Genomic DNA, 16,413 nt, shown 5'->3' on the forward strand with positions numbered 1-16,413 from the left:
CTTGTTCCCTAGCTAATCAGTACAACAAGTTAATTATGTTATTCTTGACAGGGAAAAGCTTTTACCTTCCAAATGTAATTTTGGCCTTTTATTCTATGACAAGCCTCTTAATGAGCCATTTTGAGTCTGCCTTACCTCAGAGTTAACTTCCAACTCTTCCTAAATGGCCTCAGAGTCACAGATCCATAACCATGATGTTATCATATCTCACAGAGGGGCAAGATAAGATAACAACCTAACTTGCCAATAAGTACGGAGTTCTTAGTATCAGTTTCTCCTCTCATGCAGTATGAATGTCCACCCTTACATGGTCTGCTGTTTTGTAAAAATGTAATTAAATTATAGGGAAAGAGATTGAACTGTGGTCTTATTGATATAGGGAACTCTCAAGTGGGAAATCCTCTAACAATGTAAATTAGCACTTAGTCTGCAACAGTCTTAAAGAGTTAGCTACAGTGAGGAGAAGTTAAGTTATTTGCTCAGGGTCACATAGCCAGAATGTGACATGGGCAAGGCTTAAATCCAGACTTGTCCTGACTCCTAGGTCAGCTCTTAATCTACAGAACAGTGCTGCCTTATTTAAAATAATAAAAAAGGAACAAAATTAATGTGTAAATGTTTGCTTCCCCACAAAACAGGTCATCTTCACAGGCTTAAGATTTTCCTTCTCTCTCTCTCTCTCTCTCTCTCTCTCTCTCTCTCTCTCTCTCTCTCTCTCTCTCTCTCTCTCTCTCTCTCTTCTCTCTCTCTCTCTCTCCTCCTCTCTCTTTCTCTCTCTCTTCTCTCTCTCTCTCTCTCTCTCTCTCTCTCTCTCTCTCTCTCTCTCTCTCTCTCTCTCTCTCTCGTCTTTCTCTCTCTTTCCTCTCTCTTTCTCTCTCCTCTCTCTCTCTTTTCTCTCTCTCTCTCTCTTTCCTCTCTCTCATCTCTCTGTGTCTCTCTGTATCTCTCTGTCTCTGCCTGTCTCTGTGTCTCATAAGCATTGAAATGAAAATGTTTTCTACCTAATATATACATTTGAAATTAGGTTGCTGATTGTAAATTCAGACATTCTTCATTACTAGGTAGCTAATCTAAAGTCTATCACTCCTCCATATGGATTGAACAGATTATCAGTTATTCAGCCTTTATATATGAAATTGGATCAATCCTAAAATGTAAAGACCTGAAGAGGAATAATGTTTTGCTGCACATATTGTTGTTGTCCAGTTATATCCAATTTTTTATGACCTCATTTGGGGTTTTCTTAGCAGAGAGTAGTTTGCCATTTTCCTATCAATTTAGTCGATCTAGTAGATCTATTAGTAGTCAATTTAGTAGATCTATTTCCTCTGGCAATCAGAAGTTAACTGCCTTATCCAGGGTCATGAAGCTAGGCTAAATTTGAACTTGCGCCTTCCTGACTCCAGGCCCAGTGCTCTGAGCTACCAATTGCCATGTATTTGCAAGGATTTTTTGTTGCAATTTGATTCAGAAAAGAAGAATAAAAGCAGCATGATATAGTAAGTAAAGTTTTGATATAATCTAATAGAAAAAGGCAGAGCTCCAGGATTTGAATCTCAATACTATCATTAGTTTCTCTGAGATCTTGAGCCAGTCATCACTCCACTCTAGGTCCCAGTTTGAAGAGTGTGGCCCAGGTGACCCCCAAGGTCCAGTTAAAATTAAAAGCTCCAAGTGATGACTTAACATATTCAGAACTACCCAAAAGTCAGCTGGTTTCCTCTAAAATACCTGCCACAAATATATATATATATATTTTGTGCTTTTTAGGAGTTTGTGATGATTGTTGTCTTCGGTTTGGAATTCATCATCCGTATCTGGTCGGCTGGTTGCTGCTGTCGCTACAGAGGATGGCAAGGAAGATTGAGATTTGCCAGGAAGCCATTCTGTGTTATAGGTGAGCATCAAAGCAATGATACAGACCAGCAACAATAACACCAAGTTTTCTCAACGCCCCGTATTGATGCATGTGAAATTGATACAGTGCTTTCAGGGCTGATCTGAACTAAGCATTGATTTCAATTTGAACCAGCATTTCTCTTTACTGACACAGCATTCTAACTGAGATTACCTAGGATGGATAAATGTCTAACAGTCATCAAAATGCCCATCAATGAACACTATGGAAATAGTGCATTCAAAGAATTCCCTTTCACTGACACAAAGAAATCTGTTCATGATGTTATCTGGCATGGATTTTTTTAAGGTTACACAGAGATAGATAGAAGTTATTGATTTCTAGATGACCTTAAATAGTCATAAGTACTTTCACATGGTCCCTCACCAACCAACCCTGCCAGTTTGGAAACCTAAAATGATGACTGTACCAGAAGTCACAGTACATAGTTCTATTATAAAAGACTTTTGAGAAATAAGGAATGGAGATTAAATGGCTCTCTAGATAAAGTAGACTTAGTTCAAAATCATCTTAAACTTAAATTCTCCCAACACTCATCCTGGCAGAGTAGATCCCAGGGTAACTATGACATCTCCCCTTAGGGCACTACGAATATCCCTTGGAGGAATTTGGGTGGAGAGGGAGTGAAAAGAATGTCTTTTTAATACTATAGCCCCAACCACTGTGTCTCATATATTATTATTTGACATCAATTAGTAAGCAAGAGTTAGGTAGCTTTTAGTGTTTTCTGAACTCTGAGGATAAGAATCATGGATTTTCCCAGACTGAACAAGCCTGGCAAAATGTAATGGTTTCTGTCTTATTTACTAACACAAGCAGATTCAAGGGATGTCCAGCAGAAGTATTCTTTTTCTTACCATAGTTCTACTTGGGGGATGACTGGGTGGATAGTGCTAAATCTAGAGTCAGGAGGACTCATCTTCCTGAATTCAAATCTGGTCTTAAGACATGTAATAGCTGTCTAATTCTGAATAAGTCACTTAAGCCTGTTTGAATCAGTTTCCTCGTTTGTAAAATGAATTAGAGAAAGAAATAGCAAACTAATCCTGTGTTGTTGCCAAGAAAATCCCAAATGAGGTCACAAGGAGTAACACAACTGAAATGAGTGAACAACAGTTCTATTTCAGACTTCTTAAAAGATCTGTGTATGATGTGAGCTACGTGCTTTCTCAGTGTAAGCAGGCTAACACTGCATCTGCAACCAACAAGAATGTTCAGAATCCTTTCTACTTGGATACCAGCATAAAGTGACATAATATGAGATGCTGTTAATGAGGATACAAATAGCATTTTTAAGTAGCATGGCTCCCACACTAACAATGAGCTTAGGACAAGTATCCTATCTACCACATCAATTTATCAAAGACTGAATATTCCCTCATTCTCTCTGATCTTTCTCTATCTCAATTGAAATTCAAACCAAAATGGAGTATGGGGACTACAACATTGTTTGGGGTTCTTCTTCCATTATTACCATAGTTGATATTTCTCTTTTTTAAAAAAAAATATTGAATATCAATGCTCACATGGCTCCTAACTACAAGAATCTTATACTCACTAACATAGGCATATAATGAGATTTTAGATCTGGATCTGGAAGAGACCTCAAAGACTATCTAATTTAATGCCCTAATTTTACTGATAAAGAAGAAAAGGTATTTTTAAAATACCTATTATGTAACAAGCACTATACTAAGTACTTTACAAATATGTCATTTTTTTTTCATCACAACAATACTGTGAAGTAGGTGCTATTATTATCCTCATTTTACAATTGAGGAAACTGAGACACACAGAGCCATATCATACAGTTAACAAATATCTGAGGCCAGATTTTAACTCAGGACTTCTTAAATGTAGGTCTGGCACTCTTATTTGCTGTACCATCTAAATGCCTGTGAAGAGTAAACTGAAGTCCAGGGAAAATTAAGGTTGTGCAAGTAGTGTTCAGAAGGTGTTATAACTATCATTACTTATCGCTTTCCAGTCCTATTTATGAATTCTGTGCTTTAAAATCTCCAGAAGTCTGTAGTATAATCCACTACATGATATCCTCCCCAGGCACATGCATAACAGAGGAATGTTTACATGATATATAGGGGAAGCCATCCTGGGAGCTAGACACCCTGGAGCTACACTACTTTATCACTCAAAAATCACTTTTGGCTTTCATCCCCTCCCTCCTGATGACACATTCGGTTCTGCAGGAAGATGATCAGCAGAAGAAAAATGGGCCAGCTTTGCTCTTAGAAACTGACTTCAGAAGGTCCCAGAGGACCTTGCCAAGAATCACCCATCTCACAAGTATCTGAGGAAGAATTTGAATTCAGGACCTCCTAACTTCAATTCCAGTGTCATATACATTATTCTCTGTTACTGTCACTCACTGATTTAGAACTATTGTTTGTCAAAAGCCAGAGATATCACCACTGATGTCTTAGCTTGCCTGTAAATTGCACTTAAATGAGATTGAAAGGGACCTCAGAAATCATGTAAGTCAACCTCCCCATTTCATAGATGAGAAACTAAAACTAAGAGAGGAAATGTAATTAGCTCAAATATAGGTAACATATAGTAAAGATGGGATTCCAAGTTAGATTTTCAAATTACCAATCTAGTGTTTTTCTAATAAAGTCATGAAGCCTTCCCAGAATTAAATTATATTTGGTTATGTCAATTGACTTTATCATAAACAATAAGAATAGTTCACATTTGTGTAGAAATCCTTTAACTTTTACAAAGGTTTCCCATAGTATTTCTTTTTTTTTTTTTCCTGAGCCAATTGGAGTTAAGTGACTTGCTCAGGAAGCTAGGAAGTATTAAGTGTCTGAGATCATATTTGAACTCAGGTCCTCCTGACTTCAGGGCTGGTGCTCTCTCCACTGCACCACCTAGTTGCCCTTCCCATAGAATTTCTGTAAGGCAAAATTCAACCACATTTTATAGAAGATAAACTTGGAAAACTTTGTTATGGTTAAACATGGTATACTGGAAAAAACATTTTAATGTGAGTCAGGACACTGAATATAAATCCTTGTTATATCGAAACACACTGTCTGAACACAAGCAACTTACTTCCCATTTCAGGCTCTCAGGCTAAAAGATAGAGTAGACCTAAGGGGTCTCTAAGATATTTTACAATGTTAATAGTGTATGATTTATTCGATTTGACCATTTCTTTTCATTAACTGGCTGCTTTGATATACAAGTACAGCCTTTTTTTTTTTTCCACAGAATGTTTTATTGAGTTGGGTCTTTCATGTCAAGATTCAGCATTATTTTTTCAAACTTGGGGGGGAAGGATAAAACTCAAAGTGAATTATAAATTATCATAGTCCTCAGATGCCTTCCTGGTGCTGAATTAAGACTATTGCTATTTATTTGTCCAAATATCTCTTCCCTCAGACATCATGATTCTTTTCTGTTGTCGAGTTATTATGCTACTTTACAAGCAATGAGGTGGGTGTAGGAATCTTTGATTTTCAGGAATAGTCCACCCAGAACACATAACTGAAGAGATTTGATTTTATCACATTTTCTTATTTTACTCTCTATATTCCCGGACAGCAAAAGCTGCATCAAAAAGCATGGTAACCTGATCTCATATTGTCTCACAAAAAAAATACTTCATATTCCCCAGGAGGCCAAAACTAACCAGTCCAGATAACAGATGGGCAGCCAAAATTTACTCAACTTATATTGTATGAAAAAGGTTTTGTGGATGATTACAGGAATCTCCAACTTCACATTTTAAAACCAATTTAAAATTGGTTTCTCTCCAACACCGGGAGTTGGGAAAGCATTTATTCTGGCATAAGAGCTAGAAAGAAAATTCCATCTATAGGAACCTGCTGTCTTTTGATAACTGCTTTTAGTCTATAGATGCATCGGCTTCCCTTAGTCCTTGAATCCCCTCTCTTCCTTCCCTAGATACCATTGTTTCTTTAAAAAAAAAAAAGAAGAAGATCAAAAATAGCATCCTTTTCTCTTTGATGATCTATCCCTCCTGTTAGAGACATGTACAGATTGATACATACTTCACAGTTGGGGTGTCATTTTATTCAGAGATAGCTTCAATTTAATTGAGTTCAAAGTATAGTACTATCTGTCTTTTCATTCACTCCGTTATTTTATTCCCCCTAAATTAATTGCTTTGCAAAAGGAGTTAATGTCATCTAAGTGAAACTCAGTGATAACTGATTCAGAGGATAGGACTGGCATTTAGGTTTGGGATAACTGTTTCTTTAGTTTATAATATATATACATTTATGATTTCACTAAATAAGATAATATCTATAAAGTGTTTTAGCAAAGTGCCTGATATATAGTAGACACTATTAATTCTTATTCCCTATCTCCCTCATCTGGAGCCTAATTAAATCTGTGTAATGATGAGCTATGTTTTAATGGAATCTGCTTTGATAGTGACATAACCTATCATGAAAGAGATTTGGTTAAAATAATAAAATAGCTACATGGCACAGTGGATAGTGCACTGGACTGAGAATCACGAAGACTCATCTACATGTGTTCCAATTTGGCTTCAGATATTTACTATCTGTGTGACCACTTAATCCTGTTTACTTCAATTTCCTTATCTGTAAAATAAAATAGAGAAGGAAATAGCAAACCATCCCAGTGTCTTTGCCAAGAAAATCCCAAATGGAGTCACAAAGAGTCAGATATGACTGAAATGACTAAACAAAAACAAAATAAAGTGTTATTATTTTTCATTCTCAAAAAGGACCAATGATATCAGGGGAGTGATATCTTGATTTGCAAGTGAATTGGATTTACAAGAGGCAGAGCTGTGCAAAGTCATCAATTTCACTCTCTCCTCTAAAATCATGGGAGTCTAGTACCAAGATAGGTGAGGATGACAAGGGATAGCACCCAGATTCCATGGGAGATCTTAACTTTTTAAGCTAAGATCTTTCCCAAGTTTCAGTGTGAGTGAGGCAACAGTCATTCAGTGATTAAAGGTTAGAAGCAAAAGAAGACCTAGTTTGACTTTACAAAAGAATCGGTCTAGGAAAAGACCCTCAGTTTCTGGACAGATCAGAAAGAATTGCTATTTATATTCGCTTGCTATTTACATTCACTCTGGCTTGGGCTGGGACCTATTATTGGTAATCAGTGGGAACCAGAATGAGCTCCATTTGAATCCCAGTGGGTTTTATCAAAGTCTGGTTTATCAGAGCTTTATTTCTAGAAATTATAATTGAAAGCTACATAAAACAAAAGAGCTAATTGTCCCAGTTTTTCCAGAAAATAAAAAAAATACTACTAGAATAAAGTGAAGTAAATGCATTACAACAGGTTGCACAAATATTAAACTCTTGTTTAGATTACTTTTGTGTTGGCCATTATAGAATAAAATCAGATTAATTCATGATAATTACATATAATCTAAGCTTACATTTATATAGTACCATGTTTTTAGGTCTAGATTTAAGATTTCATTGGTATCAAAATGGGTCCATGACCTAGGCATAAAGAATGAGATTATAAATAAATTAGAGGAACATAGGATAGTTTATCTCTCAGACTTGTGGTGGAGAAAGAAATTTGTGACCAAAGATGAACTAGAGACCATTACTGATCACAAAATTGAAAATTTTGATTATATCAAATTAAAAAGTCTTTGTACAAACAGAACGAATGCAAACACGATTAGAAGGGAAGCAACAAACTGGGAAAACATCTTTACAATTAAAGGTTCTGATAAAGGCCTCATTTCCAAAATATATAGAGAACTGACTCAAATTTATAAAAAATCAAGCCATTCTCCAATTGATAAATGGTCAAAGGATATGAACAGACAATTTTCAGATGATGAAATTGAAACTATTACCACTCACATGAAAGAGTGTTCCAAATCACTATTGATCAGAGAAATGCAAATTAAGACAACTCTGAGATATCACTACACACCTGTCAGATTGGCTAAGATGACAGGAAAAAATAATGATGAATGTTGGAGGGGATGCGGGAAAACGGAGACACTGATGCATTTTTGGTGGAGTTGTGAACGAATCCAACCATTCTGGAGAGCAATCTGGAATTATGCCCAAAAAGTTATCAAACTGTGCATACCCTTTGATCCAGCAGTGTTTCTATTGGGCTTATATCCCAAAGAGATACTAAAGAAGGGAAAGGGACCTGTATGTGCCAAAATGTTTGTAGCAGCCCTGTTTGCAGTGGCTAGAAACTGGAAAATGAATGGATGCCCATCAATTGGAGAATGGCTTGGTAAATTGTGGTATATGAATGTTATGGAATATTATTGCTCTGTAAGGAATGACCAGCAGGATGAATACAGAGAGGCTTGGAGAGACCTACATGGACTGATGCTAAGTGAGATGAGCAGAACCAGGAGATCATTATACACTTCGACAACGATATTGTATGAGGATGTATTCTGATGGAAGTGGATTTCTATGACAAAGAGACCTAACTGAGTTTCAATGGATAAATGATGGACAGAGACAGCTACACCCAGAGAAGGAACACTGGGAAACGAATGTGAACTATTTGCATTTTTGATTTTCTTCCCGAGTTATTTTTTTACCTTCTGAATCCAATTCTCCCTGTGCAACAGGAGAACTGTTCGGTTCTGCAAACATATATTGTATCTAGGATATACTGCAACATATTTAACATATATAGGACTGCTTGCCATCTTGGGGGGGGGGGGTGGAGGGAGGGAGGAGAAAAAACGAAACATAAGCGAGTGCAAGGGATAATGTTGTAAAAAATTACCCTGGCATGGATTCTGTCAATACAAAGTTATTATTAAATAAAATAAAATTAATTTAAAAATTAAATATATATATATATATATAAAGATTTCATTGGTATAAGGAACTTCCATTAAGAAAACCAATTCAAAACAGTGTCTGCTCTACAACTTATAATGGAAGAGAATTCCTTGGATACTAAGAAATCCAAGGGCTTATTCAGGGATGCATAGCCATTACATAGGAAAGATTGGATTTGGACTCAGGTTTTCCTGACTCTAAGGTTCTTACAATTCATTATATCACTCTGAATCTTAAATATAGATTGTACTTTATTTTTTAAAAACAGATTTTTCTATGCCCAAAGGGCTATCAAACTGTGCATACCCTTTGATCCAGCAATGTTTCTACTAGGTCTGTAACCCAAAGAGATCATAAAAAAGAAAGGAAGAAAGAAAAGGACCCATATGTGAAAAAATGTTGTAGCAATCCTTTTTGTAGTGGCAAGAAATTAGAAAGAGAATGAATGCCCATCAATTGGGGAATTGGTAAATTAAGTATAATATATGAATGTAATCGAATATTATTGTTCTATAAGAAACAATGAATGGGCTGATTTCAGAAAAACCTGGAAAGTTATATGAACTGATGCTGAGTGAAGTGAATAAAACCAAGTGAACATTTTACATAGCAACAAGTTATGCAATGATCAACTGTGATGGATAGCTTTTTTCAATGGTAAGATGATTCAAGGCAATTTCAATAGACTAGTGATGGAAAGAGCCATTCACATCCAGAGAGAGAACTACAGAAACTGAAAATAGAGCATTTTCACCTTTATTGTTGTTGTTATTGTTATTGATGATGATGATAATGATTTGCTTGTGCTTTGTTCTTCCTTATAGTTCTTTTTCCTTTTGATCTTTTTTTTTTTTTCCACAACATGATGAATGTGGAAATGTTTAGCAGAACTGCATATATTTAACCTATATTGAGTTGCTTGCTGTGTCGGGGAAAGGGGAAGGAGAGAGGTTTGAAACACAAGGTTTTGCAAAGGTGAATGTTAAAAACTATCTTTGCACGTATTGGAAAAATAAAAGGCTATTTAAAATAAATATATTTTAATACTGAGGGGAAAAAAACAATTCTTGTTTGCCTAAGGGCAAAATAGCACTAACCCTAGCAAGAGATAGGAGAATGGAATAAATGACCTCTCCTTGGCCCCTAGGATATTGTGATTTGATATTCATGTCAAATGTCTTCCATGAACTCTCCTTGGAGTATTCCCAAAAGAAGAGCATCCACAAGACTGCTGTGGCCTAGGCATTGGTTCAGGGGACATATGTGAAGACTACTACTTTTGATATGGAGGACACAATCATTATCCATTGGCCCGTTTTTCCAATACCTCTAGCCAATAAAGAGACTAACAGTCCATTTGTGCTGGTAAGCCCCAGAATGACTGTTTCACAATTTTATGCTGCTATTTGAGATTTGTTTCATATCTATTACATGTAATCAAGAGCCAATTCTCAACAACTTTCTGGTTTTCTTTTTCCAGACTATTGTCCCCTGACCCATGATGCAAAAAAGACAGTGTCAAAGCACAGCAAGAAATCATTAATTTGTGTGTGTGTGTATACCTATATTTTCACATTTTATAAAACATCTTTTAGCCATGTTTAAATTAAGTGAAGATCTGCATGTCCTTTCTTAAAACTAGAAGTTTTCTTTCACAGCTGTATTGATTTAACTCCCTTTGTGTTTGGGGAGGAGTCACTTTAAAGCTGATAAGAAACTGTCTTCAGTAAAAGGACCTCCCTCTTATATCCTAATTTGTTCAATGCACATCCCTCCCAGCAAGGCAGTAATGATATTTTCACAGCTTTGGGTATTGATCATTATACTTCTGGTTGGCAGAATGTTTTTGGTTTAGCACTTCATAATTACAACCCATATTGTCCTGACTTTACCTAGGCTGCCTACCTATACTATAAACATTTGGTGATTGCCTTTGCAATCTGACACAGATTATTCAGACCAGTAGCCAAAGTGGCAAAAATGTTCATGAAAGTGGTTTCATAATCCTTTTGTGTTTTCACTAATGACCTTCCAATGAATAGCAAGTGGTACCAAAGACTGGTACTTAAATTATAGTAATGAACCTAATCTGTCAGAAAGTCTTGCAAATTATTTCTAGCAGTGATTCCTTGGGCCCTTTGGTGTCTTCTTCTGAAGAAATCGATATTTATGCATCTTTTTTTCAGTCTTGCAGTATATCTCCCGGGAAGCATAAGACAGCAGTCTGATATTATTCATGAACCTATACTTAGAGTTATACACATACACCTACACACATAACATGCATGTGTGTGTTTGTGTGTGTGTGTGTGTGTATTTCATCTCTTTCATTCCCATTTCAAAAACTTTTTTTAAGCAAGTTGATCCCTGATTAGGAATAGAGTAATAAATCACAAGAGAAACATTTCTCTCTTAAACATATTTCTTTGAAATTTGATACTGGGCCTTCAAGAAAATGTCAATAACTATTGTGTTTAGGAAAAAAAATAATAAACCAGACTCTTAGCTTTACTAAAACCAAAAAATAAAATGATTAGCTGTATTTAATCTCCATCAGTGTGAGTTTATCTTAATAAGGAAACAGCTGCCCATATATTCAGAAGGTGGACCAATGGAATTCCAGAATTGCTCTTCTACCACCACCATTTTTAAACTGATATATATATGCATGTTACTTCCTCTTCTATCTTTGCTTTTAAAGAATTTTGTTATGTTATGTTTAAACATCTAATTTGTCTTCTCCACACAATTCTTGCTTAGATTTGTATATCATTTCCTCTCTAGCATATTTTTAACTCACATTTTCCTTTAATTCAATATGTCCTAAGTCTGAAAAAAATATATAGGCTAATTCTACAAGTATGTCTAAATTGATCATTTGAAGTTGAACCCTAAATCATCACATGAAGTTATCAGAATCACAGAATTTGAAGAGAAAAATACTTCAGTAGCCATCTTGTCTAACCCATGCCCAAAAGGAATTCATATTTTAACATACCTGGCAAGGTTAAAAAGTCTTTATTTGAAGAACTCCAGTGAAGAAGAATCTATCCACTACCTAAGGCAGCCTACATTCTGCTTTTAAACAGCTCTATTTATCAACAAATTCTTCCTAAAATTAATCCTTCTACTCTCAGTTCTAAAATGCCTAGTTCCTTCGATCTCTTATTGCTGTTCAGTCAATTTTCAGTCCGACTTTTCATGACTCCATTTGGGATTTTCTTGTCAAAAATAGTGGAATAGTTAGCCATTTCCTTGTCCAGCTCATTTTACAAATAAGGAAACTGAGGCAAATAAGATTAAGTGATTTATCAGGATTCCACAGTAAGTGTCTGAGGTTAAATTTGAACTCAGGAAAATGAGTTTTTCTGACTCCAGGCCTGGCATTCTATCTATTCCCATTGGTCCTTTATCAACTTTGTTATCTCTTTTAGATACTCTGCAGTTTATCAATGTTTTTCTTAAACTGTGACAACCAGAACTGAGCACAACATTTCAGAAATAGTCTGGCAACAACAGAGAAAACAGAGTGACTACCACCTCTTTAATTCCTAAAAGCTTTGTCTACTTTAACAAAAACCAAGATGGCATTTGTTTCCATTTTAGTCAAAGTAACCATACCAAAAAGAAAAAAATCATAGAACGGAAGAGACATAACTATGATGAATTAGCCAAACCTTTAACCTACTAGAATAGTCAGGAAATGGTGTCTGCTCAGTTATTTTTGTTACTCTTGATTTAAATTAAGTGGTATTCATGGCCAGCAGGAAATCTTCAGGGAATCTTCAGAGAATCTCTTTAAGAAAGAGAAAAAAACAGGTCTGAAATCTGCAAACAAAATGCTAGATCTGTATTTTGCAACCATGAAAATAACCAAATCAGTTTGTTTATTGCTGGCATCTGCCTTGAAAGAAAAAGAGGGAAAAAAGCAATAACCCAACTTGTAGTTACTTTGCAGTTCCCATCTATACTTGAGGACTCCAAAAGTGCTGCCCTTAGGGAAACTGCAAAACAATAAACACAAAATGACCTCCTGGGGTACTTCACTACCTCCTTGCATGGAATCCAGTCCTGCTTTATACTAACTTTCACTCCATAATGAACCCTGTTACCTGGCTTCCAGTATATTTCCTAATTGGCTAGATTGCCCAGAGCAAGAAAATGTCTCCTTGGGAATATTTTGGAATGCTTGTTAGTTCTTAAAGGCCACTCAGATGCCTTTTTAGGAAATTATTACTCTGGTGCACTAAATTTGAACTTATGGATAGACTGGATATGATCTGAGAAATCTGGCATGATCTGAAAGAATCCATAGAATTCTTCGTTTCTAGTAAAATGTACAACTGTTTCTCAAAACTTAAAGCTTACATGTATTTATCTGATTTTAGTAAGTAGTTACCTTTTCTACTGATGTAAACCTCAATTTTTTAAGAATAATGCTATACTGTGTAAATTACAAGGGGGCATTTTACAAAGAGTTTAGTTAGGTTTAAGAAATTAAGTGGAATAATTAGATACCAATTCATTCCTAATCAGTAAGAATTGGTTTCTTAAATGTTAATAAAAGAAACAGCATGATGGAATAAGCAGAATATTGAACTAAAAATTAGGAAACCTCAGTCTGAAGCCAAGTTCCTCTACTAGCGAAGTGTGAATGTGACAAGTCAATTAAACTATCAGTGCCTGTTTTCTTGCCCATAACATGAGAAATTGGACTGGATATTTTCAAAAGGTTCCCTCAAATTATAAGTTCTATTATCATAAATTATTAGAAAAGGCTACAAAATAACCAGAAAAATGCAAAATACAGCCACCATGAACAAACAAAAGAGTATTAAAAATCAAAGATTTGTTTCCCATCTTAATACTGACTTCTGAATCCTCCTTTCTTGGAGTCATTTTTTCTAAATGTCTTTGCTCTACCACAAATTAGCAGTTCTGTGACCTTAAACAAATTGTTTCATATCTCTGAACTTTGGTTTTCTTATTGATAGAATTTTGGAATTGGAGATTTCTAATACTCCTTTCAATAATAAAATTAATTTTGATTCCATTCATTTAATAAATATTTATTCATTCAGTCCCAACTAAAATCCCATCTTCTACAAGAAGCCTTCCCCAACATCTCTTAATTCTAATGCCTCCCCTATGTTAATATTTCCCATTTATCCTATATATAGCTTGCTCTGTATGTGTATTTCTTTTAATGTCTCCCCCATTAGAATGTAAAATACTTGAAAGTAGGAACTCTTTTTGTACAGGCATCATTTAACACAGTGCCTGACACATAGTAGGCTCTTAATAAATACTTTTTGACTGATTGATTGAATAGCTCTAGGTGCTTGAGAAATTTATAAGTAGTTAAGACAATCTCTAATGGAATTTGCAATCCTACAAGGGATTACACATGTGCAAATAATTATTTTGTTTATCGTTGTTTTGTCAAACTCTTTTAGGGTTTTCTTGGCAAAGATACTAGATAATCTATATTTTCTGTCATCTACTGGCCTTTGCATCATCTTCTATGTAAGATGGAAGATCTGTGTAAGATTTTTTGGCTCCCCCTTCATACCAGAGAAGTCTGAATTTTTTCTATTTCTTTTATGGGGTATTTATAGTGCCTTATTGTAAAATTTGAATTAAATATTTGGTCATAGGCTATATGTAGATCTATGTTAAGTAAAATACTTTTTTTGCATCATTTGCTGGCCTTTGCATGAATCTTCAATTTCTGCAAAACTCCCCAAAAAATTCCCATTTAATTTTTTATGCTGACCCACAATATATAATAACTACAGTGAGAAAAATCGTGATGTGGAAGGGATAACTATATACATTAATTGTATAAGTACTATGTAATATCTGAAAAAAGAATATAGTAAATGTTTAATAAATTCTTGTTGAATGACTGATTTCTAACTGGAGTGATCAGGATAGAAACTAAGTTAGGCTTTGAAGGATAGACAGGATTTTTAAAAGTAAGATGTACATAGTAATACAGTCATAAATACATTCCCATAAGCATTTTTCAGTATTTTCCATTCAGATTGCTGAATGTGGCAGGAAATTTTAATCTCATTGATCTCTCAATTTCTTCCTGATTTAGAGGTCCATATCTAGAGCAGCCTATAGTGGGCTTTTCCGAAGTCACATAGTTTTTAAGTGCCTGAGTCAAGACTCAACTACAAACTTTCCTGATTTCAGCTCTGGCACTTTATGTCCTCTGCTACCTTGTTTCAGCACATACCCAGAAGTGTTGATGTCTGTATCTGTGCAACTATGTCAGCAGCCCTAGCTTCGCCTTGATTTGGTTCTCCTATTTCCATCACCATTCCCACATTATCCACACACACAACACTGTGCCTAAATTGGCCTACCTATGGTAATGGAGAGAATATTGAGTGTGAAGACAAAGGACCTGTGCTCTGACATTTACTACCTAATCAATTTTGGATGGTAACAATAACAACAACAATTATATCTAGAATTTATATTGCATTTTAAGACTGCAAAGCTCTTTACCAAAATATTATCTCATTTTATCCTCAAATAATCCTGAGAAGTGGGTGTTATTGTTACTTTCTTTTTTATTAATTTTATTTTTCATTTGCAAAATAAAACAAGCATTTCTATAACATAATTTTTTAAGATTCCATTTGAAACTGCAAACCTATTATGTATAATTTGCTGTTCCTTTTAAATATCAGTTATAATATAAATGTCTTTTTTTCTTCTCTTCCACACCTACTAGAGATGGCTGCCATATATATATATATGTAAAATCATTCTATACATTCTACATATAGTTCTATCTATAAGTTCTTTCTCTAAATACAAATGTCTTTTTTTTTTCATGTCTTTTGTAGTTAACTTGGGTATTTATAATAGTCAAAATGACTTATTCAAAGTTGTTCTTAAAACAATATTGCTAGATGAGGAAATTGAGACAAACCTAGGTTAAATGATTCTAACTTTAATCTTTCTGACTCCATATCCAATACTTAATATACTTACTCCACCATACTACTTTGCTTCTTCAGTCACTTAATCTCCTGAATTTTCTCATAATTTCCTCATTTGTAAAATAAAAAGCTTGGACTAGATGATCTCTGAGTATTTTTCCTAGCTTTCACTCTATCAGTTTTTATCATTTTACTTTATAGAAGAAGTTCAAGTAGGGAGAATATATTTTACAACCTTGCTATTAATAAAATGAATCCAACTCTATAGTATTAAGCAAATTCTCAAAGTATACTATCTGATACAAGGGAAAGAAAACTGGAAATATTCAGCAGAGTGGCACATGCCTCTAATCAATGCTACCAGAAAGGCTAAGGATGGCACATGACTTGAATTCTGGAATTTAGCACTGTTGCAAGGCAGAAAGGTAAAGACTAAAGTTGTTTGCTCACACTAAATTAAGCATCAGTCCCCAGGATCAGGCCGCCGCCACCCAATCTTGGAAGGGATGAAATGATCTAGCTCAGAAATGGAGGAAGTCAAAGTTTCCGTGCCATTCAACAATGGAATGAGGTGATAAAGAGAGACAGTAGGGAGAGAGGGAAAATAGACAGACAGACAGACACAGGTTCCCAAAATTAAATAAAATAAGAGAAAAACTAATTTAAAATCAGAAAACAGGGCCATTTGCAACCTCTGTGTCTCTGTGGCTAA

General features: G+C 35.1%; 1 protein-coding gene across 2 annotated transcripts in view; it reads left to right on the forward strand.

Moving 5' to 3' along the window:
• Positions 1-16,413, forward strand: part of KCNQ5 (potassium voltage-gated channel subfamily Q member 5) — a 650,068-nt gene that overhangs the window by 490,279 nt on the left and 143,376 nt on the right. For both annotated transcript variants that reach the window (XM_051997265.1, XM_051997266.1), the window contains exon 3: positions 1,771-1,897. In XM_051997265.1, the coding sequence (XP_051853225.1) occupies positions 1,771-1,897 (127 nt within the window). The remainder of the gene's footprint in view (positions 1-1,770; positions 1,898-16,413) is intronic.

The sequence above is a fragment of the Antechinus flavipes genome, chromosome 4 (assembly GCF_016432865.1).
Source record: "Antechinus flavipes isolate AdamAnt ecotype Samford, QLD, Australia chromosome 4, AdamAnt_v2, whole genome shotgun sequence".
In the NCBI taxonomy this organism is placed as follows: domain Eukaryota; kingdom Metazoa; phylum Chordata; class Mammalia; order Dasyuromorphia; family Dasyuridae; genus Antechinus; species Antechinus flavipes.